General features: G+C 44.0%; 1 protein-coding gene across 2 annotated transcripts in view; it reads right to left on the bottom strand.

Moving 5' to 3' along the window:
• LOC121570009 (neuropilin-1a) overlaps nucleotides 1-26,713 on the bottom strand; it is a 92,562-nt gene that overhangs the window by 11,677 nt on the left and 54,172 nt on the right. For both annotated transcript variants that reach the window (XM_041881450.1, XM_041881452.1), the window contains exons 8-9: nucleotides 10,870-11,025; nucleotides 8,513-8,657 (exon numbers count right to left, since the gene is read on the bottom strand). In XM_041881450.1, the coding sequence (XP_041737384.1) occupies nucleotides 8,513-8,657; nucleotides 10,870-11,025 (301 nt within the window). The remainder of the gene's footprint in view (nucleotides 1-8,512; nucleotides 8,658-10,869; nucleotides 11,026-26,713) is intronic.

Below are 26,713 nucleotides of genomic sequence, written 5' to 3'. Positions count from 1 at the left end.
GATCAGAGCCACCCAAACTGTTCTCATGAGCTGTTAATGCACCTCAGCTGTCTTGTTGGAGATTGTTTGGGACGGCACGCATGGCGGACACACCGACCGTGTATATGTGTGTGTGTGGTGGAACGCCACTGCAAGGGACATGTCTGGGCAGGGTAACCCAGGGTTTGGGTGGAGAATTCTGTGCCTATACACACACATGGGCGGATTTACCAACAGAACAGCAGAGAGTCAGCAGTCAGCAGGGATGAGGTTAAGGTATTAATAAGTAGCTGTGTATCTCTGACCGCAGGGCACATCTCTCTCAAACAACTCTCACATGTGCAAAGACCAGATGTGATTAGACACAGCCTGAAGGCCCTGTTTTTCTGTGGGCTTAGAATGGACCACTTTGGTATCTCATGAAAAGCATTTGTATACTGTCAGTAATCTCATTAAATGATGATTCTCTCTGAATGTATTTGGTTATAGGATTGCCAAGTGGAGCAGTAGGACTGAAAGCTGAAAACAGCCTTAAAACCCCTTTGACCCTTATGAACACGTGGGTGTGATCATTCTACAGTGGTCCCTGCAGCATATGCTCAAACCGGTGTATTTAGAACACTTCATTAGAACATCTAGTTACGATTGACGCAACAGTCAGCGTTTGAGCTGGCCACAGTTTTTTCACAGAAACATTTTGCACAAACACAGTCTTTACAAGGTTATGTCCTCAATGTGAATAGTTTATTTCTGGCTGCAATGTTCAGACAGTCACAGAAGTAGCAACAGCATAACTATCGTCATCCAAACCGGAAAATGTAGGCTACATTAGTCCTAGCGCTAACTGAGTAAAGGGTGAGCTAACACAAGCGGTTATATTTAGCCAACTCTCAGCTAATAGTAATTATACAACGGGTGGGTCTAATCCTGAATGCTGATTGGTTAAAACCGCATTCCGGCCGGTGTCTATTCCACATGTTACCACTGGCTAAATCTATGACGTTAAAATGCCTATTTACTCTGTTCCATCTGACTGAGCAATCCACTGTCTCATCAGCTCTGTCAAGCAATTTATAAACTTGATCTCCACTATAAAAAGCATCTAGACATTATCTCACATTTCTTTTAGACTAACATTTAGTCTCTCCAACATTTGCAACATTGTTTCAATATTCAAATTCAATCTCCAGCTGTCCCTTATTAATAAACGTGTCGGGAGTCGGGACGAGTCATACAGGCAGGCAACGTTTCTCAACCAGTCTAAATCATGAATCAGCTGGCATCATTTTTATGGATATATACAAAGAAAATGTCAATTGAAAAAAGGTAAAACGAAACGAAGTGCAGCTAGTTTGCCTTCTTTCCAGCTTCAGTTTGAAGTGTTGTTGGCTAGCTCCTCATCAGTTTCCTGACGAGTGAGCACATTTTCTATGCCAGGCGAAATCGCGCCTCATTAGCTCATTGTTATGGATGTGTCCATATAAATGTCTCTAGAAAACACCTTAACTGTAAATTAGCCGTAGTTGGCTAGCTAGCAAGCAAAGGATAAGAGCGTTGCCAGCCAGTATGGAACACTTAGATACAGAACAAAAAGACTGAACGACTAGGTCGCGTCTCTAGCAACCGAACCGATAGAACGAAGGACCAGCCGGCTTGGGTAGCAAACCTAGATTTGTGTCAGGACTATATCTTGTGGAAGGATGAAATAATAGTATGAATAAATAATTCAAAATAAAGTTTTTAATGAAAATATGTCAATTATGATTTCAATATGTTGGTAACCCTTTGTATAAAGTGATAATGCCCTCGGATCACCTAACAACACCCGTGCCAATATATCCTCCAAACATCGGCTTCTCTGGCATTATCACTTAATTATAAGACTGGTTGTTTGGATCCTGGATGCTGATTGGATGAGCAGCGTTCCATGCCGTGCTGTATTGGCCCTTACAGACACACCTACTGTATGCCTGCTAATCTGAAAATTATCACTGCGCCTCCATAAGAATATCATGTTCATGTTGCTGTCCGAATCATCTCTTTTATTTATCTCAACTTGCACATTATTTTCCCCTTGCTTCCAGCCGAGCATTTAGTTTGGTACAGCGGGGGTTATAAGCCTGTTTCACCTTTTAATTTCGATCTCTGTAGTATCAGAGTGAACTGTGCCCAGACGAGAAGAGACAACATTTTCTGAGCCATTCGAAATCACGCATCAACGTCATTATCATGGACATATCCAAGTAAATGCCAATAGAAAAAAGCTCAAACAAAGTAAATGCAGCTTGTGTACTGTTATTCCAGGTTCAATGTTAACTGCAGTTGGCTAGCTAGCTAGCATGTGATAAGAACCTTATCTAAGCTGCATAGCAACCATTTTTTAAGAACTAATAACCAGATTTTTATGTCTTCTGGTAGAAGAATGAAATTGTATAAATTGACTTATTAAATAACAATTATTACACATTTTCATTAAAACTTTATTTTGATATGTTGGTAACAGTTTTATAAAAGCAATAATGCACGCGAGGCAGTGCTGTATCATGAATACAGTCACTGGTAAATGGGTTGACGAACAACTCCATTTACCTGTAACTGTATTCATGATACAGCACTGCCTCTTGTACCTTATTGCTTAATTACTATTTACAGTTCATCACATCACAGGTGAGCTCACCAGTGGTCGAAATAATTGAGTAAAACACTTTCTAAAATTCGAAAGTAAACCGACGGTGGTTAGTTTGTGCATGCCGCCATGTTCGTTTTTCTTTGTCAACCAAAGATAAGAAGAGGTGACAAGATGAGTTGGGTTTGTTTGCAGTATGCATGTTGAAGGCGAAGGGGGTGTCTCGTCTACCATCATTCACATCCCATCATTCATTTCCGGAAGTTTACTCGAAAGATGAGTGAACCATCCCTTCACCTCGTTTTGCTATAACATCTTTGGTCTGACAGACGTTTACGTGACACCCAGAATGCTTTGAATGATGTCAACAAACATGGATCCACATATAGCTGGCAAATAGCTTAGCTTATCATAATCAGTACAACCCTCAAAAAAGTATTTAATACACGTGTCCATTACAATCTATGCAATAATTGGAATGAATGATTTGTCACCAGTACTTGAAAACGTGAATAAAACAGTAAATAAAGAAATGATTATCACACAAACCATTTTCTAATAGTGATTTATTGATACAAGTGCCATTGTTATGATACTGATGATTTGTTGCCACAGATGGATTGTTTATGTTTCCACCATTGTGGCTAGATGGAGTAGCTAGGCCTACAACAGCTCTATCTCGTGGTCGCGTCGGGGACAACAGCTGTTGACAACTGTAGCATTGTAGCTAAGCCTAACCCTTTTCCCAACCTTAACCTCATTATCTTAACCTCCTATGTTAATTCACCTAACCTGATGCATTAGTTCTCCTAACCTGCCACGTTAATTATCCTAACCTGCTATGTAAACAAACAATCTGTGGAGACAAATCATCAGTATCACCACACCGGCAGCCAATCCTGTCAACTGACACTCGGATCCATTAATTGTTGTTGTTTATGTAGCCTATGTAGCTAGTGGGCTAAGCTGTAGCATTAGCAATGTCTTTCAAAAGGAGACAACTCACAAATGCGGAAATTCTGTAGATCTTTGTAGATTTTGACAATGATTATGTTTTTGGTGATGTAGGCAGACCAACAGTGGGTGAAGTACAGTAGGTCTGCGGTAGCTGGAAGGACTCCAGACATTTCACCCCTCCTGGCCCTGCTCTTGGTTTTGATGAGTCCCAGTCTTGAGTGCAAAGACCCTTTTTTTTGTAATTGGACATACAGTTCACATACAAATCAAATATAGTTCCATTATGCAATTATATTGACAATATCTCACCCACCTCCCCACTCCCTCATCATCCTCTCCACTCCCTCATCCTCCCTACTCCTACTCCAAACAGTATGTTGCTAGCATACAAAAGCTCAGCACAATCTTCAGCACAAAATATGTTCAATTCCAGTTATGATGTTGGCAAGTTATGTTCAATACTTTGTGTGTGTGTGGTTTCTGAAATACAGAATAAAGAGGAATTATTAGTAATTAGAATACAATATCAGGATATAGCAATAAAACACTATGACAAGTAACATAATAACTTTAGAGCTCCACAAGGGGGCAGGGCATAGCTATGCAGGCCAAATACAGGCCAATGCAATGGTCATGATAAGGCCAGCCTGGGTAGCTTCAGGATACAACACAAGTTTTTGCACAGCACACACTTCACAGGGTAGGCATTCCCTAACGGAAATATTCAAATAAATGCTAGAACGCACCAATAGGATATTACTAGCTCATGCTTGGCTCTGCCCACCTCCTTACTTGTTCTGCCCACCTCCTTGCTTGTTCTGCCCACTATGATTAATTTGCTCCCATTGGAAACGACAGGCTCTGGTCTATCTTGGGTTAGTTATAAAAATCTTTGCTAATACTTATTCGATGCCATTAGCATTAGCATTGTTTTACAGAACTAATAGAAAAATGTAACTACATAAGCACAATTCAGTATAACCATGAAGGTTATGAAATCAGTACCTTGCTTGTCCGTGGTTATAAAGGAATACACACAGAATACATTATGCTCCATACATAAATATGGTGAGCTACAGTAGAATTGACATAACACAATATACAGAAACTGTATTATGATAAAGTAATAAGGCACTTACTTTGATACGAACGCACAGAGTAATTACTAGTAAGGAAAACAACAATAAAGGCAATAAAGCCAGGGTGAAAAAGTTCGGGCAGGTTCTGTTCTGTTCTGACTGGAGATGTGCAAATGTCTGCATACTTGACCTGAGGAAACACTGGTGGAATGCTTGGGCCATTGAGCTCTCATTGAAGAGAGAAGTTTGTCCGCCTCATCTAGCTAATCCTTGTCTTACATCAGCATAGCATGCCTCAAATGTAAGTTGTCCGCCACAGTGAAATGGGCTACTTCTATGTGAATTAATGAGGAGGAGGAACGCACCTAATTTCAAACTGTTGTAAAATGTACAAGTTGAAAGATAGCCTATAGATTATTAGCAGGCAGTGTGCCTTGGTTTTTACGGGCAGTGCGCGTTAACTGTCCTGTTGCGTAAGAATCCCATTTTGGAACACTAACCATGTTTCCATCCACAGTTTTTTTGCGAGTAAAGTCATACCGTATAAAAAAAGTCACGACAGCTGTGATGGAAACAGGACGTTTCGGTACAATTTTATAAATGCCGACAGATAATTTGTTTGTCCCACATTGTGGGATCTTTTTGTGTCTCTAAAATTAATTAATAATGTGAGAAATGGCGGTGGAAATGCCTTTATGCGCAAATATTTATATAATAACCATCATATCGAAGTAAACTTGGAGTCAAGCAATGATATGATGTGTGGTCCCCCCACTATGACTCGGGAAAGGCTACAGATTAAATAAGTTATGATGAACTTCACAGGGTGGTGAAAGTGCACTTTCCAATAAATATCAAGGGTGTCATTCTGGTGACATGATGATCGATGCTGGACTACCGTTTGACAAATACAAATATTCTCGCTCTTATCCATAATAACCTCATCAAATCAAATCAAATCAAATGTTATTGGTCACATGCGCCGAATACAACAGGTGCAGACATTACAGTGAAATGCTTACTTACAGCCCTTAACCAACAGTGCATTTATTTTAAACAAAAAAAGTAAGAATAAAACAACAACAAAAAAAGTGTTGAGAAAAAAAGAGCAGAAGTAAAATAAAGTGACAGTAGGGAGGCTATATATACAGGGGGGTACCGTTGCAGAGTCAATGTGCGGGGGCACCGGCTAGTTGAGGTAGTTGAGGTAATATGTACATGTGGGTAGAGTTAAAGTGACTATGCATAAATACTTAACAGAGTAGCAGCAGCGTAAAAAGGATGGGGTGGGGGGGCAGTGCAAATAGTCCGGGTAGCCATGATTAGCTGTTCAGGAGTCTTATGGCTTGGGGGTAGAAGCTGTTGAGAAGTCTTTTGGACCTAGACTTGGCACTCCGGTACAGCTTGCCGTGCGGTAGCAGAGAGAACAGTCTATGACTAGGGTGGCTGGAGTCTTTGACAATTTTGAGGGCCTTCCTCTGACACCGCCTGGTATAGAGGTCCTGGATGGCAGGAAGCTTTGCCCCAGTGATGTACTGGGCCGTACGCACTACCCTCTGTAGTGCCTTGCGGTCAGAGGCCAAGCAGTTGCCATACCAGGCGGTGATGCAACCAGTCAGGATGCTCTCGATGGTGCAGCTGTAGAATTTTTGAGGATCTGAGGACCCATGCCAAATCTTTTTAGTCTCCTGAGGGGGAATAGGCTTTGTCGTGCCCTCTTCACGACTGTCTTGGTGTGTTTGGACCATGATAGTTCGTTGGTGATGTGGACACCAAGGAACTTGAAGCTCTCAACCTGTTCCACTACAGCCCCGTCGATGAGAATGGGGCGTGCTCAGTCCTCTTTTTTTCCCTGTAGTCCACAATCATCTCCTTTGTCTTGGTCACGTTGAGGGAGAGGTTGTTGTCCTGGCACCACACGGCCAGATCTCTGACCTCCTCCCTATAGGCTGTCTCATCGTTGTCGGTGATCAGGCCTACCACTGTTGTGTCGTCGGCAAACTTAATGATGGTGTTGGAGTCGTGCCTGGCCATGCAGTCATGGGTGAACAGAGAGTACAGGAGGGGACTGAGCACGCACCCCTGAGGGGCCCCCGTGTTGAGGATCAGTGTGGCAGATGTGTTGTTACCTACCCTTACCACCTGGGGGCGGCCCGTCAGGAAGTCCAGGATCCAGTTGCAGAGGGAGGTGTTTAGTCCCAGGATCCTTAGCTTAGTGATGAGCTTAGAGGGCACTATGCACTCTAGCCATGTAGACTAGAGACCCCGAACAGCCTACCCGCACTGTATCTGCCAGCTGTTGGCTAGAGTGCAGGTGCCAAGAACAGAGTAGGCACATTTGCTATTTAACGCAACTGTTTATTGTGACAAAAATATCAGTAGAGTTGAAAATAGGATGGAAATATATTGAACTTTACATTTTTATTCAGTACATGAAAACTTAAGCGAAAAAGTAAATTTTGTGTGCACTACATCACCACGCATTGATTTTTATCAGCAAAAAGTGCAATTGGTGAAAACATACCACTGGTGGGAAAATGTGCATATTTTCTTTATCCGGATTCTAGAGTATTTGTATGAAAATCTGTTGCCAATTGGATGGAAATCTAGCTACCGAGCAAATTCTGAAATCACGTGCATAAGAATATATATTTGGAACCCTCTCAAACCTGACTTGAGCATTACAAGACCTCTCTCCCGCTCTCTGAGTGCCTGCAGAACATCCCAGCTGGCAGCATGATCAGAGTGGTGCTATGCCCGCCACAGGCTGATGACAGCACAGAGGGGCCCTGTGGAGCTCCCTGCTCCTATGATGTGTCTGCAGTGTGGTCTTTGTGTGTGTGTGTGTGTGTGTGTGTGTGTGTGTGTGTCTGCAGTGCGGTCTGGTCGCACGCCCCAAACACTGCCGCTCCCCAGCTGTGTGCCAGCACTGCACTGCCCTCCTCTCTGCCACAGATGCACATATATGTAGATTCACACACATAGACACACACGCACAAACACTCAAATGCACAGAGACGCACACACATAAAAGGCACAGGCTCTCAGACACACTAACAAGCACAAATACTAATAAACATTCAAAAGCAAGAGAACACAGACAGAATTGCAGACAAACAAATGCACACACATGAAAAAGAACCCCCCACACACATAAAGCCTTTCACATGCCCATAAAATAAATGCATGTTGACAAAATGGGCAGTGACAATATGAACCCAGCCACAATCAAAGCCTTGCAGTGGGTAGAAAGGTTCCAACATCACACTGACGAGGATCACTGCAGCGGGGGACTCAGGCTAGGGAGGTTGGGGAGGAGGGACAGGCGGGTGGACCAGAGCCATGGAGGTGGTGTGTGTGTGTGTGTCTACACAGTAGAAGCAGCAGCACTCAGCTAGGGGAAGGCGCTTGCCTACCCCCTGCTCCAAGAGCTCTGCCTGCCTGCTGTTGAAGTCATCCATATTGAATGAGGTACATTCAAACATCAGGTAACATAAATACGTAATCATCTTCATGTGCCTCTCCTTCATAATGTAGAAGTCAGCACTTGCCTCAGAGTAAACCCTCTCTCACTGGGCTCTCACTACTGTGAGTTAGTAAACCATTTCAGCTAAGAAGAGGAGGAAAATATCAACCAGGTAGGTTACATGAGACGAAAGGCCTAAACAAATCCCAAAGGAGCCCTGTGCAAAAATAGCACTTACTCATTTTACCAAAAAGGTAAAATAGGGTAAAAAAAAATATCATCAACAGTGACTTGCATGCATTTGAATGTTGTTTTGTCATTTGGATGGCAAACTAACATCGCTAAGTAGCGTCTGGCCTGCCAGTGCCAGACAGTGTGAAACGCTGGGATCTCTATGGTACTGACCTGATATCTTACAGCCGTACACCTCGAAGCGCAGAGCAATGCCCGTTTCCCAGGCAACGGGCCGGACCCGGACGAAGCGGGTGAGAGTGGGTTTGGGAAGCATCGTCCTGGTCACGTCAGTAGGGTTGGTGTTCCCTTGGAAAATCTGGGATGGAGACAATAAGTTGTTAGTTATTCACAGTTTGTTTAGTACGTGATGTAGATTCACCAGGAGAGAGGCCTACTGGGCCAACTGAGGCCTGGACTCGCCTCACACAGTGCCCCAGACAGCATGTAATTTATTTTAATGGCCACATTAAATATTTGACTTGTAACACCGCTGCAAAAAGCAACACGGGAATTCAATCTTCTAACCTACAATTTTACCACCAAAATGAGGTACCACCAAACTGAGTGTTGATGAAATGTCAACTAAATTAATACATAAATGTAATAAATGACTTCAAGAAAGGACAGACACAGACAGATGAGTGTACAGTACAGGATAGTGCCCATTCTTCTACTCCATCAGTAATCTGAACAACTTTTATTACAGGTCTTGGATAAAGGTCAGTGATGATGTCACTATCCACAGACCCAGGGTCAGTTCATATGTGTCTTACACACACACACACACACACTCACACACACACACACATACACACACACACATACACAGGACTGGCATAATGTCCTCATTTTAGTTGGTTTACTATTCTTCTGGTACTCACAAGTATAACAAAATGTGTACACACACACACACACACAGACACACAGACACACACACACACACACACACACACACACACACACACACACACACACACACACACACACACACACACACACACACACACATATACACACACACACCTTTAGTCTCACAGTGATGGTGTGACCTGTTTGACCTGTCTGACTGAGTGACTCTGTACTCTGTAGGCGTCCGGTGGTACGGTGGTGTAAACCCCATGGGAGGAGAGTGCTAGCCAATCAGTAGCAGTGTAAACCTAATCTGGGCTGAAGTGTACGTGACGGTGGCAGCTATGAAACATCAGCAGGCAGGACCAATGGAACCTTTAGTCCATCCAAGAGCCTTCCTTTCCCTGTCCCTATCCTCACTTCCCTGTCCCTATCCTCACTTCCCTGTCCCTACTCCCCACTCCTGGTTCCCTATAGATAATAGTCATCAACTGAGTAACGGAATGAAGGAATGACAAAAATATATAGTTATCCACTCTTAAATGTCATGCCGGTCGGAGTTCCTCTCTCTCTGTCGTATTAGCTGGCTTTTTCCAGCTAGCTAGTGCCATCACCATCACGCTAAAGCTACAAACTGCAGGCTCAGCAACTAGTAAATGGGACACACTCCTCACAAAAGCACTTTAGAGGCCGGAAACAGAGAAACATGGTTTTCCACATCACCTTTAAGCACCCAGTGCTTTAAAAAGAGAACTGTATACTTTGGAGAGGTACACAATGGTGACTGTTAACAGGTTACACAGATCCTTAGGCTGGTCAAACTAACATCTCGATGGCCCTGTAGAGTGTGAACACCCACAAAGAGAGGTTTGTTTACAGATGGAGAGCCTGCTGGTCTGTTTGACAGGCTGATCAGTGATCGATCGTTAGGTTAGTCACGCTCTGGTCGAGTCTCTATCTCCATCTCGCTCTCTCTTTTTGTCTCTCTCTCTATTTCACTATTAGCCACCTCTACCAGCTGCTCAAACATGGAACCTCTCCTCTTTCCATCAATTCATCTCTTTCTCTCTCTCTCTCCTCCCCATTCCATTCATCCATCTCACTCCTGGTTTATTAAAGCCTTTGTTAACCCCTCTCCTTCTTCAGACAAATACCAGAGCCTGACACACAGTAAACAATGACTTCATCCAGCCCTCACTAAATGACTACTGCCTCCTGCCGACTTACTGTAGTCTCTTTATAAGACAGGCAGTAGCACTGCACTGTAAATACAGTCTCTCTCACACAACGTTGTGTGTAATAGCATACCATGCTAAGCACATAATATTATTGTGGGAAAATGTTTGTTCTACACAGACAGAACAGAACACAGACCAGACCAGGGGCATTCCCCTTTTGTTGAGCTATGGTGTGGCTGAGGCAGAGTTCCAAGCCAATATTAAGGAGGAGACCATAATTCAACTCTGGCTGACTATTAGTTTAAACATGACTGGCTATTTAAAGTACTGGGTCTGGTTGGTCATGTCTTCTGCTTTTACTATACTATTCTATTACTACTGCTACTTCTCCAGTAATACATACAGTGCTGAAGTATAGGAAAAGTTGATGTGCTTATGACACCTTGCAATCTTAGAGGTGGGCAGTGGGGTACAGAGTGGGTGAGGAGTAATCTCTCTTACCTTCTGTTTTGACCCCTCCTTCAGTGTGATCCAGTCTTCTCCGTTAGAGCTGACGTCCACCTTGTAGGACTTGATCCAGTAGGTTTTCTTGGTCTCCTGGGAAACGGCCCCCTGTGTTCCGATGGCCGAAACAAACCGGAGGAAACCCAAGTCCACCTGAGAAGAGAGGGAACGGTCAGTAACGTTCAATTCAAACTTTATCTTTTTCATTAGGGAACTTCTTGTGTGGAATAGTACAGCGCATACAGAAATAATGTACTTTTAGTATAAAAATAAACTGTACTGCAAGTAACAAATACTGACGATATAAAATAGTTATTGGAAAGCACCTTTAGCCCGCACCTCATCAAACTATGACTGACATTTAATAAACAGCAGATGTACGGAATGATATTCTACTGATAAAAAAGGACACTGGATGACAACTTAATTTTCTGCGATTGGGAGTGCTTATTCGATAAAAGTGAATATTGAATGGAATGGAGTCTCCTCATATTCAAAACAGAAAAAAAGATGATATTAGATTGAATTTAAAATAGTACACAGCTGCATAAAAAAATTAGAGCTTCATAAAGTAATCATGAACTGCTGTAACATTACTGATCGTTATTATATTTATACGAGCCGACTGCCAGACTGAGAGAACAGGGCCAAGAGGCTATTGGAGAGAAGAGAGTCAGAACAGAGTCAGTAAGTTTGAAAGGACTGTGATGCTGAACAGACTAAAGCGAAGGAGGTTTCCAAGCATCAGGGTTTCTGAACGGTTACACTGTTTTCTATCAGAACTGTGGACAGTGTGTGTGTGTGTGTGTGTGTGTCTGTGTTTGTTTGTCAATTCAATTTCAATTTGAAAGTTCCAAATGAATAAAGACATTTCAAGTGTCATATTATGTCTATAGTGTTGTAATGATGTGCAAATAGTTAAAGTACAAAAGGGAAAATAAATAAACATAAATATAGGCTGTATTTACAATGGTATTTGTTCTTCACTTGTTGTGCTTTTCTTGTGGCAACAGGTCACCAATTTTGCTGCTGTGATTGCACACTGTAGTATTTCACCCAATAGATATGGGAGTTTATCAAAATTGGATTTGTTTTCTAATAATAATGCAGAGGATTTTCCAAAGATTGCTGTTGATGCATATCCCACAGTAGTTATTGGGGTCAAATTTGTCTCCACTTTTGTGGATTGGGGTGATCAGTCCTTGGTTCCAAATATTGGTGAATATGCCAGAGCTGAGGATGATGTTAAAGAGTTTAAGTATAGCCAATTGGAATTTGTGGTCTGTATATTTTATTATTTAGGATACCATCAACCCCACAGGCCTTTTTGGGTTTGAGGGTTTGTATTTTGTCCTGGAGTTCATTCAATGTAATTGGAGAATCCAGTTGGTTCTGGTAGTCTTTAATAGTTGATTCTAAGATTTTTATTTGATCATGTGTAAGTTTTTGCTGTTTGTAATAGGGCCAAAAAGATTGGAGAAGAGGTTTATCCATACATCTCCGTTTTGGATAGATAACTCTTTGTGTTGTTGTTTTCCAATTTTCCCAGAAGTGGTTTGATTCTATGGATTCTTCAATTACATTGAGCTGATTTCTGACGTGCTGTTCCTTCTTTTTCCGTAGTGTATTTCTGTATTGTTTTAGTGATTCACCATAGTGAAGGCGTAGGCTCAGGTTTTCTGGGTCTGTCTCTGTCGGTTTCTGTCAGGAAGAAGCAAACCCATACTCCTGGCACTGCCTCTCCATGTGTTGACTCCTACTCCTCTGAACAACCAGGACATCTCGACCACAACCACCCCATCTCCCCATGGATCCCCTTAAATGGACAGGTCCATGTCCCATCCAGCTTGTCTAACAGGGCTAGTTATAGTAGGGGCTTGAGCCTGGATTGATTCAACAGTTCAGATGTGGCCTGTTAGTTACAGTAGCCCCCACTCTGAGAGAGAAGATGTGGCCTGTTAGTTACAGTAGCCCCCACTCTGAGAGAGAAGATGTGGCCTGTTAGTTACAGTAGCCCCCACTCTGAGAGAGAAGATGTGGCCTGTTAGTTACAGTAGCCCCCACTCTGAGAGAGAAGATGTGGCCTGTTAGTTACAGTAGCCCCCACTCTGAGAGAGAAGATGTGGCCTGTTAGTTACAGTAGCCCCCACTCTGAGAGAGAAGATGTGGCCTGTTAGTTACAGTAGCCCCCACTCTGAGAGAGAAGATGTGGCCTGTTAGTTACAGTAGCCCCCACTCTGAGAGAGAAGATGTGGCCTGTTAGTTACAGTAGCCCCCACTCTGAGAGAGAAGATGTGGCCTGTTAGTTACAGTAGCCCCCACTCTGAGAGAGAAGATGTGGCCTGTTAGTTACAGTAGTCCCCACTCTGAGAGAGAAGATGTGGCCTGTTTCGGCTCGCTGGTCCCTCACGCAGTGAAAGAAAAACAACACTTGTCCTCTTGGCTTGTCTTCCATCTGCTGGTCTGCCCGTACGGAGGCCACTTAAATCCTGCATCTCATCCCTCTATCCAGAACAGAAGAGAAGGAGAGGAAAGACTGGTGGACGACTGACGGAGGAGAGGAGGGCCCGTGGGAGAGGCCTCCAGTACCGGAGAGTGAGGTTATGCTGCGTTGGTAGTATTTAATGGGCCCTAGTCTTGCTCTCCCTCTCTCTCACTTGACAGGCCACACTGATGCTAATGAGGAGTAATGCAATGGTGTGCCGGGGCTGCAGAATGTGATGTGTGTGACAGCAAAGGATGCATCCCAAATGGTACCCTATTCCCTATAGTGCACTAATCTGACCAGGGCCCATACAGCTCTGGTCAAAAGTAGTGCACTAAATAGGGAGCCATTTGGTATGCAACCACAGAGAGCCGAGGAGATCAGCCTTTCAATACCAGCTTAAACCAGTCGACTAGAGCACCAGCCAGCCAGCCAGCCAGCACAGGCAGCCCAGGCAGTGCATGTTAAAGACATCCATACAGTCTTAAACAGTGAACAGTGCTCCTCTCTCTCTCTTGCCCCACTGCACATGCTTAACATATCATAGTTAAGACTCAGACTCACATCTGCATATCACAGTGAATATAGTGTATACATTGTCATTCGTGAATACATTGTAATTCGTCTACTTTAAATGCATTCTGATCCAAAAACGAAGGATAAAACCAGATGGGGAGACAGTGAATAAAGGTCTATATATGACTTTCTTTTTTGGGGGAGCAGAGGGATAGATGAAGAAAAAAAGAAAAGAGAGAGCTTAACTGGGCTTACGGAATAAGACCCAGATTTTTTTAGCCCCATAAACAGAGACAGAAACAAATCCCCTGTTTCAGAGCATTCCTTTTTAATAACAGACAAGTCACAATCCCCATCGCATGGCTGGGAGGGAGAGGGGAAGAAAGGAAGAATGTGCCAGTACAGATGGAGAGCGGTCTGGATGGGGGGAAAATGAGAGAGGAGAGGAGTGAGGCGAGGCAAGTAAGTCCTCTTCCTCCTCTTCCTCATCTTCCTCCTCATCCTGCTCCTCCTCATCATCATCTCCTTTCATGGGGGATGACATGACATGAGAGCTGCCTCCTGTGCTGCTTCGCGGCTGACCTGGACCAATGACAGAGCGGCTTACTGAGAAGACATGGTCGAATGGGATGACTTGGCCTTGGATCGTCCTTCTGATTGGACCCTCATTAGCCGTAATGGAATAATGGAATTAGAACGTTACGAGAGTTCGGAGCTCACTCAGTCAGTGACCAGCCCTAATTGAGAACACTCATGAACACTCATAGTTAGTCAGTTTGGCTGTGTCATTGGCTGGCTAAATGGTTCCCTCTGCCTGTGTCTCCTCCACTCTGCTTAGTTATGAGTCAGTGAGCAGTCACCTGATCACCATGTTCTGCCCTGTACCTCCAGACCATGGACTCAGACACACAGAGTTGTGATTCATCCCTCAGGCCCAGTCTGAGCATATTCAAAAATGCATGGCTAGAGAGAGCAGTACTCTGAGGGTCGGTAGAGTGAGGGCCATGAGGAGAGGTGAGGAGAAGGAGAGAGGGAGAGGAGAGGAGAGAACAGAATACGGCCTCGTCATCCCTCTCTCGTGCGCCCTCTCACGACGCCTATTGTCTACCCGCACCGAGAGGTCGACGAGGCCGTCCAGTCGCTCAGGCAGCTCCCTGAAGGAGAGTTCGTCCTTCATCCCCTCCGATATCCCCTGCGCGTAAAGGACGACCAGGGCGGCCTCCTCCCATCCTGCCTCTCGAGTAGTCCGCCACCGAACGGTCACCCTGCCGACAGGCCATGAGCCGCCTCCCGGCCTCGTGCCCCGACACCACCCGAGAGGTGTCGAACACCTTGCGTATCTCCCAGGTGAATTGGTAGGAGTCGGAGCACGCCGGAGTTTGGCTCTCCCACTCTGTGGTAGCCCAGGAAAGGGCCCGACCTATCAACAGAGTGATGATGTAGGCCACCCGGCCCTGCTCCGTCGGGAAGGAGGAGGGTTGTAGGCTGAATACCAGGGAACACTGGGTGAGGAATTCCCTGCAGCCCTCTGGACGTCTGTCATACCTCTCCGGAGGTGGTAGGCGGGGTTCCCGCGATGTCGCAGGCGAGATTGGACACGCCGCTGCCGCGGCTTCTGCTCTGCCGGTTGCCGAGGCTGGTCGGGTGTCCACCCTGCTCTGCACGGCGATTGTCAGCTGGCGGAGATTCTCTGTGATCTGCTGCAGGCTGCGGTCGTGTTCAGCATAGCTCCCTGCGTTGCCAATGCACTCCGATACTGTACTGCCTCCGCTGGGTCCATATTGGCTCAGTTTTCTGTAAGGGTTGGTGTGAGGTGTGACCCAGGTGCGGTGCAGGATAGACAGTAGGCAGTAGGCAGAGATGGTGAAACAAGGATCTTTACTGGTGGTCCCGAAGCCAGGATACAAAACAACAGACTTAACACGATAAAAGAAAGGTGGAGCAAATAAGTCTCCAAAAACAGGCTGACAGCCAAAATACGAAATAGTAACTATGACTGAAATAATAAAGAAACAGGGAGAACACTTCTCGAGTACCTGTACATACTTCTACGATCAGACACTGATTAGTACTGCTGAGCATAGAGAAACTAGCAGAGAAAACTGAGCAAGGGAACACAGGGAAGTGAGGGCATAAATACACAGGTGAACAGGTAGACACATGTGACACCAATAGGATGATGATTAGTCCAGACTGTGCGTAAGGAGGTGCCTAAGGATGACACCTAGTGGGTCGCTCCAGAACTGTGAGGAAGAATGGCGGATCCATTTGTGGTTTCAGGGTGTGTGAGAAAGGAGTTGGGTGCAGTTGAATCAGTGAAGGTAACCTGTAGTGGACTTGTGATATTGGTTTGTGTTTCTTCTGACCAGAGGGAGCAGGTGCTCCGAGTCAAGATCTGTTTTTGCTTTGCTCTTAGGAACAGGGCACCATTGAAAGGAGTTATTTCTGGGGTAGCGTTAAGTGTGGAGGTGGAGCAATTGAAGTTGAAAATTCCTGGTGTTTGTGATGCCCGCTGTTTGGTGCGACGCAGACATTTACATTTTAGTCATTTAGCAGACGCTCTTATCCAGAGCGACTTACAGTTAGTGAGTGCATACATTTTCATACTGGCCCCCGATGGGAAACGAACCCATAACCCTGGCATTGCAAGCACCATGCTCTACCAACTGAGCTACAGGTGACCCGGTGGGGAGCGTGGTGAAACAGAGTCACTGTCAGTCCTTTTCAGTTTTGAGTCAGAGTCTCTACCAGACAAAGTCATGTTAGGATGTATCAGTTATCCTGTTAGAGCTTTGTGAAGACTCCACTGCACTGTTTCAGGTGCAATGTTTATGGTCATGTTGCAGCAGTGTGTAGGACGGAGATTCCAAGATGTGGGAAGTGTGCAGGATGGCATGGGACAGAGGATTGTGTCGTTTCGGTGGATAAAGTTGTGTGTGCCTACTGTAGGGGTGCTCATGTTGCTGGGGCTCAGAAGTGTCCAGTGCGAGTGAGGCAGGTTGAAGTGGCCAGAGTCAGAGTAGTGCAGAAGGTGTCGTATGCTGAGGCAGTGAAGAAAGTAGAGGAGGATGGGTCAAGGGTGATTGATCCTGAGAGGATTTGTAGTAGATTTGTGCCAGCATAGAGGGATAGGGCCACGAGTGATTTATGCTTCAGTAACGTTGGCTTCTTAGCGTTCATAGCAATGGTTATCAACTATACCGCAGAAATGGAACATAAATCACAGAAAATAGATGTTGTGGTGGCAGCTGCAGAGAAGTATTTGGGTATGCGAGATTTGACATTAGAAGCGTTACAGGGTGTGTTGAGGGGTGGTGTCCTGTCCTCCCAGGCAGTTGGTATGGTGCAGGAGCAGATAGGGTCAAAGTAGTGGAATGGGATAGTGGGTTTTTAATGAGTGTAGGTGTCAGTTGCAGAGGAGTACTTGGGTGTACTTTTTGATTATTTTTATGAAATAGTGCTATATACACTACCGTTCAAAAGTTTGGGGTCACTTAGAAATGGCCTTGTTTTCGAAAGAAAAGCTATTTTTTTGTCCATTAAAATAACATCAAATTGATCAGAAATACAGTGTAGACATTGTTAATGTTGTAAATGACTATTGTAGCTGGAAACTGCTGATTTTTTATGGAACATCTACATAGGCGTACAGAAGCCCATTATCAGCAACCATCAGTCCTGTGTTCCAAAGGCACGTTTTGTTTGCTAATCCAAGTTTATCATTTTAAAAGGCTAATTGATCATTAGAAAACCCTTTTGCAATTATGTTAGCACAGCTGAGACTAGACTTCTTTAAACTAGTTGAGTATCTGGAGCATCAGCAATTGAGTGTTCGATTCCATGCGAGAAATTGCCAAGAAACTGAAGATCTCGTATAATGCGGTGTACTACTCCCTTCACAGAACAGCGCAAACTGGCTCTAACCAGAATAGAAAGAGGAGTGGGAGGCCCGGTGCACAACTGAGCAAGAGGACAAATTCATTAGAGTGTCTAGTTTGAGAAACAGACGCCTCACAGGTCCTCAACTGGCAGCTTCATTAAATAGTACCCGCAAAACACCAGTCTCAACGTCAACAGTGAAGAGGCGATTCCGGGATGCTGACCTAGGCAGTTGCAAAGAAAAAGCCATATCTCAGACTGGCAATAAAAAGAAAAGATTAAGATGTGCAGTCTGAGATATGGCTTTTTCTTTGCAACTCTGCCCAGAAGGTCAGCATCACGGATTTAGTGTGTGTTTACCAAAGATGGTAATGTGAAGAACAACATGGCCTGCAACAAAGTCAGATTAGGATATAGGCCATGGACTAGATAAAGTTACTTTTATTCCTTATTGTAGGCTACTACACTCTAAAAATTAGGGGTTCAACAAGGGTTCTTCTAAGACCTTCAAAGTCCTTCGAATAACCTTAGGGTTCTTGGCACTGAAAATTGCACCCAAAAGGTTTTTCCAAGAACCCCATAGGAGGTGGGGTTAATCGAGGAATCTCCTTAGTTGGTGGGAACCTAACTGCCCAACTAAAACATTTGGATTTGAATTTGAAAGGACAGCAGGTGCAGGCCCTTAACTGAAAAATGTAAAGATCTCCTCAATTGAAGGTAAGGTTTGTCCCTTGTATGATCTAAATTGATATTGTTTTCTGATGACACTATCCATCTTTTCATATTTGTGCAAATCTTTCTAAAACAGATAATGGACACAATTCAATGGATATCAATCAACAAAGAGGTAAGAATATGTACTGTAGGCTATAAGAATATGTTGAAGGCAAGCTGTATTGGGTGCAGATGACTGAACTGCTCACTTTTGTGTCTGTAGGTATACAGACGAGGAGGCATACAAAGGTATATCAATTGGTATTGGTATGTTATGCAGATCACATTTACCATCCTCCTCCCTTACCTTTTCAATGAATATCCCATAGGTCTCTACATTATGGACAAGGTATGTGTATGAACATTCACATTTACCACAAAAGTACACAGTGTCTCCCGAGTGGCGCAGTGGTCTAAGGCACTGCATCGCAGTGCTAGCTGTGCCACTAGAGATCCTGGATAAAAATAATAATTGTATTCACTAACTGTAAGTCGCTCTGGATAAGAGCGTCTACTAAAATGTAACTACTATTTTTGGGATTCACAGACTTCACCCTCCCTTCACTTCTGATGAATATAACAGGAAACCTGCTCGATCACCATGCACTGCAAAATCATTCTGGCTATGGATATGGAGAACATCAACACATTAACATCAACATGCCAGAGGATATAGCCATTGGACTTGGGGCTCTGCTGGGAGTTTACCTCATATTTAGATTGTTTAATTCTGCTTTGCCACTAAAATCATAGTAAACACTGACAACTAAAATATTGTGTTATTGTTGTTATTGTTAAGCGTATTATTATTAATAATAATAATAATAATAGGGGGGGGGGGTAGTTCAAAAATTAACCCCAAAAGGTTCTTCAAAAGGTTCTTTGAGGATCCATTAAAAGGGGTAATTTGAATAACCCTTTTAAAGAGTTCTTCAAAGAACTTATAGGGGTTCCCCCACAGTTTCAATTTGAAGAACCCCTAAAGGATCCTCCAGGAACCTTTACTTTTTAGAGTGTACTTTTACCACTTTTAATCTTTACTGTCTTGAAATCTTTGGTTGTTTACTACACTACTCTGTTTAGCACATGGCCTCACATGTGAATCCTTAAAGAGATGGGTGGGGCTAACGCTTAAGGGGGTGTGAACGATGCTGAATAGGTGTAGACAAAGAAGAGCTCTCCAGTAGGTGTACAAAATCATTCAAGGACCATTTATAAACTTTCAAAGCAGAATTACTTTCTCATTGTTCCTCAACTGCAGTGTTTGATATACCATTTTCTAGCTCTGAGTCTCTACTTTAATCCAATGTAAAAAACATTTCAAATGTTGCTACATAGGACCAAATCCAGGTGGTGGGTCACATATTTACATTTCCCATGAAATGCCGTGTTAATAAAATCAGACAACTACAGCAAATCATCCGTCTCCTGCTGAATGGGAGAGACCAAATAATGTATCTTTCTCTCTTTTTCCTCTGTTTTCTCTATCTATCCCACTCTTTCTCTCAGGGTTTTTCCCTGTTCCTACTAAAGGAATGGTTCTTTCACCTGGCCCACTGGTCTGTGTGTGTGTGTGTATGTGTGTGAGAGGGCTGCCTCTAAGTCATGTTTAACAACATGTAAAGAGAAAGAGCAGGCTCCAGTCATTACGCTGACTAATGGAAGCAGAAAAGGAGAATTAGTGTCGTTGCACAGACTTGTAGGCCCACAGTTAAGCCTGTTGGTCCAATTAGATTAACGTTGAGGTTTTCACCACATCAGACGCTGTGTGTGTGTGTGTGTGTGTGTTCCTAGGCTGTGGCGGTCATCTCATTTTGTCAGCCGGTAATTGTCATGCAAATGTCTGCCGGTCTCAAAGTAATTTACCATTAACATAAACACTTTTAGCATCTCAAGGCCGCCTCCACGCATACAAGCCGCTGATAATAATAATAATATGCCATTTAGCAGACGCTTTTATCCAAAGCGACTTACAGTCATGCGTGCATACATTTGTTTTGTGTATGGGTGGTCCCGGGGATCTAACCCACTACCTTGGCGTTACAAGCGCCGTGCTCTACCAGCTGAGCTACAGAGGACCACATGCTGACCTTTGGAACATCTACATTTAAAAAAGTATAATAAATCCATTTAATATACATCCTCACAATAAGTATATTATTTATTTTAGGCAGGTCTAAAGAAACATTATGATATGAAGATAATTTATTTCAGAAGAATAGAATATGAGTCAGCCTACTGTATGTTATCTGGCTATGTGCCATGCCATAGGCTGTAGGCTAGTTAATTTATGCTTATAAGTCCCGTGCCATTATTTTATATTATATGATTTTATAGTAAGAAGAATATAGTTGAACTTAGCTGAATACAATAGAAAGGACATTTTTCCTATTCCGAAGCGAGCGCATATGAAGTGGCTATGTTGAGCGTAAAAGTGATCATTTGAAACAAGTCCTATACGCTAGATTTACAGTTATTTGGCAACTTCAGTTGTGAATGTTACAAACTTTAGAATGTCATAGAAATCAAAACATACTGTATATGGGCTGCATGATGTGACTATAGGCTATTGATGATTTTAAAGAGTCACAAAAAAAGCTTGCGCTCTGTTCCTTGCCTCAGGCTGCACACGCTGTTCTCTCATCAAGCAATCATATTTTCACCCATCAAACAATTCTCAATTTAATATTGTCTTTACTAACATATCAAATTTGTTTAGATTTAGATTGGCCCATTATCAAACGGGCAGGAACAGGGGCAGGGGAAAAAATACATGTCCCTGTATGCGAATGGAGGCTGCTTTCCCAGTTTTATAGTTGAGCAATGCTTAATATTAGCAACTGAGAAATAAATATACTAGCAGTAGAAGGCTGGGATCCTCCTGTTTTTAGTGGAAACCATAAAAACTTTGCTTTCACATGGGATTGCATGTAGAAATGTCTGGGCTTAGAACACATTTCAGTCCATGCATCAACCACTGTTTGAGGAACATGCAGCCTCTCGCTGTACGACAGGTGATATTCCACTCAAACTCTGTATGCCATGGGCTCTCCAACCCTGTTCCTGCAGCTACCCAGTGCCCTTTGATGCTGTGAAGTTGTCCTGTCCCCTTAGCAGAAAAACACCCCCAAAGCATAATGTTTCCACCTCCATGTTTGACGGTGGGGATGGTGTTCTTGGGGTCATAGGCAGCATTCCTCCTCCTCCAAACACGGTGAGTTGAGTTGATGCCAAAGAGCTCCATTTTGGTCTCATCTGACCACAACACTTTCACCCAGTTCTCCTCTGAATCATTCAGATGTTCATTGGCAAACCTCAGACCGGCATGTATATGTGCTTTCTTGAGCAGGGGGACCTTGCGGGCGCTGCAGGATTTCAGTCCTTCACGGCGTAGTGTGTTACCAATTGTTTTCTTGGTGACTATGGTCCCAGCTGCCTTGAGATCATTGACAAGATCCTCCCGTGTAGTTCTGGGCTGATTCCTCACCGTTCTCATGATCATTGCAACTCCACGAGGTGAGATCTTGCATGGAGCCCCAGGCAGAGAGAGACTGACCAAGCTGCTTGGCGATGGTCTTGTAGCCCATTCCAGCCTTGTGTAGGTCTACAATCTTGTCCCTGACATCCTTGGAGAGCTCTTTGGTCTTGGCCATGGTGGAGAGTTTGGAATCTGATTGATTGATTGCTTCTGTGGACAGGTGTCTTTTATACAGGTAACAAGCTGAGATTAGGAGCACTCCCTTTAAGAGTGTGCTGATTGAGAGGGGGTCAAATACTTATTTCCCTCATTAAAATGCAAATAAATTCATAACATTTTTGACATGCATTTTTCTGGATTTTGTTGTTGTTATTCTGTCTCTCACTGTTCAAATAAACCTACCATTAAAATTATAGACTGATCATTTCTTTGTCAGTGGGCAAACGTACAAAATCAGCAGGGGATCAAATACTTTTTTCCCTCACTGTAGGTATTTGTAGTTGTCCACATATTCTAAGTCAGACCCGCCAAGAGTAGTGATTCTAGTCGGGTGGGCGGGTGCAAGCAGCGTTCGATTGAAGAGCATGCATTTAGTTTTACTAGCGTTTAAGAGAAGTTGGATGATACGGAAGGAGTGTTGTATGGCATTGAAGCTCGTTTGGAGGTTTGTTAGCACAGTGTCCAATGAAGGGCCAGATGTATACAAAATGGTGTCGTCTGCATAGAGGTGGATCTGAGAGTCACCAGCAGCAAGAGCAACATCATTGATATACACAGAGAATAGAGTCGGCCCGAGAATTGAACTCTGTGGCACCCCCATAGAGACTGCCAGAGGTCCAGACAACAGGCCCTCCGATTTGACACATTGAACTCTATCTGAGAAGTAGTTGGTGAACCAGGCGAGGCAGTCATTTGAGAAACCAAGGCTATTTAGTCTGCCAATAAGAATGCGGTGATTGACAGAGTCGAAAGCCTTGGCCAGGTCGATGAAGACGGCTGCACAGTACTGTCTTTTATCGATCGCGGTTATAATATCGTTTAGGACCTTGAGCGTGGCTGAGGTGCACCCACGACAGCTCGGAAACCAGATTGCATAGCGGAGAAGGTACGGTGGGATTCAAAATGGTTGGTGATCTGTTTGTTCACTTGGCTTTCAAATACTTTCGAAAGGTAGGGCAGGATGGATATAGGTCTGTAACAGTTTGGATCTAGAGTGTCACCCCCTTTGAAGAGGGGGATGACCGCGGCAGCTTTCCAATCTCTGGGGATCTGAGACAATACAAAAGAGAGGTTGAACAGGCTAGTAATAGGGGTTGCAACAATTTTGGCGGCTAATTTTAGAAAGAAAGGGTCCAGATTGTCAAGCCCTCGTAGATGGACTGTGTTTATAGCATGAGCGGTTGCGAGTAGATGCGCTTGCTTTGATATCAAAGCGAGAGCTGCATGTAGCCACCTGTGCACATTTGTTCATATTATTTGCTAGTTAGTGAGTTATTAGCCCAGTTTTTAGCTAATTTCTAGTCAACAATAGGGGAGTGGTTGCTTCCTACAAGAGCAGCAAAATGTGTGCATTTCTAGCGAGTCAGCTAAAGAGCTTTTTTTTTATGTCTTAAAGGGGCAGTGTTGTATTTTGAAACGGTCTTGAAGTAATAATAATAACATGCCATTTAGCAGACGCTTTTATCCAAAGCGACTTACAGTCATGTGTGCATACATTTTTTGTGTATGGGTGGTCCCGGGAATCGAACCCACTACCCTGGCGTTACAAGCGCCGTGCTCTACCAGCTGAGCTACAGAGGACCACTAGCCAATAGGCAGAGGGTAGCATAATTTGTCTGCTATAATTTCTCTAATAATGGTATGGGAATAATAATGAATTTTATTTTGTAAAGTGGTTTCTTGCATCAAACAACACAACATTTTCAGTCACCTCCTTGTCTGAAGGACAAGTGGATAAACAGGTGAATGTCAATGTAGGTCTATATTGAACACCACACATTTGCTGCTACTGACAGAACAGCTATTTCCATGTTAAAATTTTATGGGATGCATTTTTCTCCATTGTTTTTTATGGTAGACCACTCTCGTAGGCCTACATTATGATCAAATAGTCACAGCAGCCTGATTGGCCACTGCTAAAACTGTAACTTAAAGCGGGTACAGCCTCAGTGTTCACAGTAAATGCATGCCGGAAGTTGCACAGAATTTTCAATGTTCAAGTTTGTGCTCAGCAGAAAAGTTGAGGGAACATTAGTCATGACTCATGACTGCCGGTGGGGCGGTAATACGGTCACCGCAACAGCCCTACAGTATGTGTTCCTCAAGTTCGATGAGATTACTTCTATGAATCATCTCTTATTATCATCACCACAGACAGGGTTGGACATGGACATAATCCTCATCCATTGCTCTATATAGTGAATAGGGTGCCATTTGGGACTCAGACCCTGGAACAGTTAACTCATTGCTATGTCTGCCAACTGCCTAGCAGAGCAGAGCCGAGGGGTGGGGTGTGGTTGATAGAAGCGGAGGGGAATACAGAGTTCATTTCAGAGAACAACGACTTCCAAAGTTTGACTACCTCATAATTGAGCTGGTGGGAGTTAGTACAATCAGTTCTCAAGGATAGTTTATAGATACTTCTGTTTTTTACTGAGTTTGGGCTCTCTTTTGCCTCCCTGACTGTGCATTGGAAAAATAGACTCCCCATCTGTTGGTGTGTGGGCTGTATGAATAATCAAGAAACTTTGGGAACACAAGAATACATTTTCCCTTCTTCTTCTTTCTCTCTCTCTCTCTCTCTCTCTCTCTCTCTCTCTCTCTCTCTCTCTCTCTCTCTCTCTCTCTCTCTCTCTCTCTCTCTCTCTCTCTCTCTCTCTCTCTCTCTCTCTAAAAACAACAACAACCACAGAAAAAGCTGATCACCACACAGAGAGGGGGAATTATCTTACTGTGTTTCAAAGTCAAACACCAGCTGGTAGTCGTAGACCAGACAGACAGAAACACAGACTCCCAGCTACAGTAGATCTCTGGCTGCATGGGGAGGTTGTGTGATCCTCTTTGGCAATCCAAAACAAACAAACGGATAACTTGTTCAGGTACAGTATTTCTAAACTAGCCTGGTCCCAGACCTGTTTGTGCTGTCTTTCCAACTCCTATGGTCACTGTTTGGTGTGACCATAGAGTTGGTAAGACAGCACAAAGATCTGGGGCCAGACTAAAGTACTTCTGAACAGTGTGATAGATAGTGATTCATCAGTATTGGCTTCCTCTAATTCCATGTAGAGCACCTGGCTAGATGGTGTTATATAATTATATTGGTTTGGGCTTTGAAAAAATGCCATTAGCCTAAAGTATAATGAATTCCTCTTTCATGCAAATTGTATAACCACGACAACGCTGTAATGCTGTGAAACCTATGAGCTCCTTCGAAGACCTTCCATTCATCACAGGGTTTACCTGACAGAATTACGTGCATATTTTTTGCCCTTTCTGCTGTTAAATTATGCACATCTTTCCATAGCAGTTGATCATCTATTTTATCCTGACAAAGAGGGATGATGTGTGAGGTGGGTGGGTCTAACGGGTGTCACAGGTATGAGTATGTGTGTGTATGTGCGTGTGTGCGTGTGTGTGTCAGACAGTGTGATGGATGTGGCATGATTACAGATTTCAGTCTGAGACAGTAGCCTTGTTTCAGGACAGGTCGTTTCAGGTGTTTGTTTAAGGGTTTACTACCTGTTGAATCAAAGCTTGATGATGAGTTGGTTATTTGAATCAGGGCAAAAACCAAAACGTGCACCCAGGGTGGGCCCCAGGACTGAGTTTGGGAAACCCTGGTTTTGGGTGATTCAACAGGTAGTAAACTCTTGGAATGCATCCTAAATGGCACCTTATTCCCTATATAGTGCACGACTACGGGCCTTGTGGGCCCTGGTCTAGTAGTGCACTAAATATTGAATAGGATGCAACCATGGTCAACCATGGTTACCCCCAGATGGTAAGGGTAGGTAACAACACATCTGCCACGCTGATCCTCAACACAGGGACCCCTCAGGGGTGCGTGCTCAGTCCCCTCCTGTACTCCCTGTTCTCCCCGCTCAGTCCCCTCCTGTACTCCATGACTGCATGGCCAGGCATGACTCCAACACCATAATTAAGTTTGCCAATGACACAACAGTGGTAGGCCTGATCACTGACAACGATGAGACAGCCTACAGGGAGGAGATCAGAGACCTGGCCGTGTGGTGCCAGGATAACAACCTCTCCCTCAATGTGATCAAGACAAAGGAGATGATTGTGAACTACAGGAAAAGGAGGACCGAGCACGCCCCCATTCTCATCGTCGGAGCTGTAGTGGAGCACATCACCAACAAACTATCATGGTCCAAACACACCAAGACAGTCGTGAAGAGGGCACGACAAAGCCTATTCCCCCTCAGGAGACTGAAAAGATTTGGCATGGGTCCTCAGATCCTCAAATAACTCTACAGCTGCACCATCGAGATCATCCTGACTGGTTGCATCCTGACTGGTTGCATCACTGCCTGGTATGGCAACTGCTTGGCCTCCGACCGCAAGGCACTACAGAGGGTAGTGCGTACAGCCCAGTACATCACTGGGGCCAAGCTTCCTGCCATCCAGGACCTCTATACCAGGCGGTGTCAGAGGAAGGCCCTAAAAAGTGTCAAAGACTCCAGCCACCCTAGTCATAGACTGTTCTCTCTGCTACCGCAAGGCAAGCGGTACCGGAGCACCAAGTCTAGGTC

The sequence above is a fragment of the Coregonus clupeaformis genome, chromosome 7 (assembly GCF_020615455.1).
Source record: "Coregonus clupeaformis isolate EN_2021a chromosome 7, ASM2061545v1, whole genome shotgun sequence".
Taxonomy (NCBI): Eukaryota; Metazoa; Chordata; class Actinopteri; order Salmoniformes; family Salmonidae; genus Coregonus; species Coregonus clupeaformis.
The sequence above is the reverse complement of the archived record's forward strand: the minus strand, read 5'-3'. Positions and strand labels throughout refer to the sequence as shown.